The sequence below is a fragment of the Primulina huaijiensis genome, chromosome 7 (assembly GCF_012295235.1).
Source record: "Primulina huaijiensis isolate GDHJ02 chromosome 7, ASM1229523v2, whole genome shotgun sequence".
NCBI lineage: Eukaryota > Viridiplantae > Streptophyta > Magnoliopsida > Lamiales > Gesneriaceae > Primulina > Primulina huaijiensis.
Genome location: NC_133312.1, coordinates 20,277,856 through 20,279,773, shown reverse-complemented (window position 1 = coordinate 20,279,773; position 1,918 = coordinate 20,277,856). Strand labels below are relative to the sequence as shown.

Sequence of the window (1,918 nt, the reverse complement as noted above, 5' to 3'; positions counted from 1 at the left end):
CTAATAAACTTCAACCGCAACATGTGCGACTTCTTCATCCGCTATCTTTGCAACAATGTCTGAGGTCCTGTGATTTCTGAAGCTTGTCAGCTCTTTAACAAGTCGAGGGCGCATCATCCATTCCTCTAGCTAGCTGAAAGGTTAGGCGATAAATATAAGACTTCTCAATAGTTTAAATTTTCAACTATGAGTCGAGTTGTTTCACTGAACTTTGATTTTGACTATTCCAACATGATGAGTCCAAACAGAAGTTAAATTCTTTATTTTGACACGGTATTGATATATATCTTTTTATACCAAAAAAATTTCTTATATTTTTTAAAAATTTAACTTTATTATTTAAAAATATTATATATTTTTTAATTTATATATATTATTTTGGTATTTTGGTATATACCGAAAATTTCAAGTTCCATACCGTTACCGTACCGAATATTTCGGTATCGGTATCACACTGTATCGAAAATTTCGGTATACCAAAGATTTCGATAAATTCGCTATTTTTCGGTACGGTAACCTCGGTATATAGAAAATTCAGTATTTTTTCCAACCCTACTCGAACCTTTGGGGTGGCTCCGTCCCGTACAAACAAAATCATTTTATCCAAAATCAATTTGTCGAAGTGTTGATACAACACTTGATACGACATCAAAAAATGCTAGTTTGACATCATAAATCAACTGATTTGTCCAATTATACATAATATTTTAAAAAATTTAACTTTATTATTTAAAAATATTATGTATTTTTTAATTTATATATATTATTTCAGTATATCGGTATATACCGAAAATTTCAAGTTCCATACCGTTACCGTGCTGAATATTTGGGTATCGGTACCATACCGTACCGAAAATTTCGGTATACCAAAAATTTCAATAAATTTGGTATTTTCGATACGGTAACCTCGGTATACCGAAAATTCGGTATTTTTTCCTACCCCTACTCCAACCTTTGTGGTGGCTCCATCCCTGAATACAAACAAAATCATTTTATCCAAAATCAATTGTCGAAGTGTGACGTAGCACTTGATACGACATCAAAAAATGCTAGAGTGACATCTAAATCAACTGACTTGTCCAATTTTACATCATCAATATAACCAAAATAGCTGAAAAAATTAAAATTTTATAATAAAATTAAAATTTGAAAACTTAATGAATCAAAACTCGAAAAAAAACTATTTTTAATATTTTAAAATGTCACGACCAATCCATACATGACTAGAGGAATTCATTTCTTTTAAACATACATCTTACTATAATGAATGATTTTTAGGTTTATTTACATGGGAATCCATGCACGTATGCGAGTGACGAATATCTAACTAGTTTACATCAGTCATATCGAACTCGTCACCATGCTGATTGTGAATCTCCTCTAGCAACTTTCTCAGCAGATTCTGAATTTTGTAAAAATTGAAAAGCTAATTCTAATTCTATTAAGTAATGTCTTATCCATGAGATATTTGCCAATGAGTAGGTCTCTTGTGAGACGGTTTCACGAATCTTTATTTGTGAGACGGGTCAACCCTACCGATATTCACAATAAAAAGTAATACTCTTAGCATAAAAAGTAATATTTTTTCATGGATGACACAAATAAGATATCCGTCTCAGAAAATATGACCCGTGAGACCGTTTCACACAAGTTTTCACCTTTGCCAATCTGTTGTAACAAAGGGTGGACAAGAGTCAAGTTTTTCAGTTTTGGGTCGGATTTTGGGTTTTTTTTTTTTTATATTCTTAATTAGGGTACCCTATAATTTCATGTTTGGATGGGGTATTATACGATTATTTTTAAAAATCATAAAAATCTTTAATTAAATTTATAGTTTTTAATTAATTAAAATATACTTAAACTAAAAAAATAAAAAAAAATATTAGCATCATCAACTAAAATATAACTAAAAATACGC

At 30.2% G+C, this 1,918-nt stretch overlaps 1 protein-coding gene across 1 annotated transcript in view; it reads right to left on the bottom strand.

The window, feature by feature from the left end:
• The window catches only part of LOC140981680 (pumilio homolog 24-like), a 3,214-nt gene continuing 1,296 nt past the window's right edge, over positions 1 to 1,918 (bottom strand). The window contains exons 6-7 of the mRNA XM_073448097.1: positions 1,337 to 1,402; positions 1 to 129 (exon numbers count right to left, since the gene is read on the bottom strand). Of these exons, the coding sequence (XP_073304198.1) occupies positions 1 to 129; positions 1,337 to 1,402 (195 nt within the window). The remainder of the gene's footprint in view (positions 130 to 1,336; positions 1,403 to 1,918) is intronic.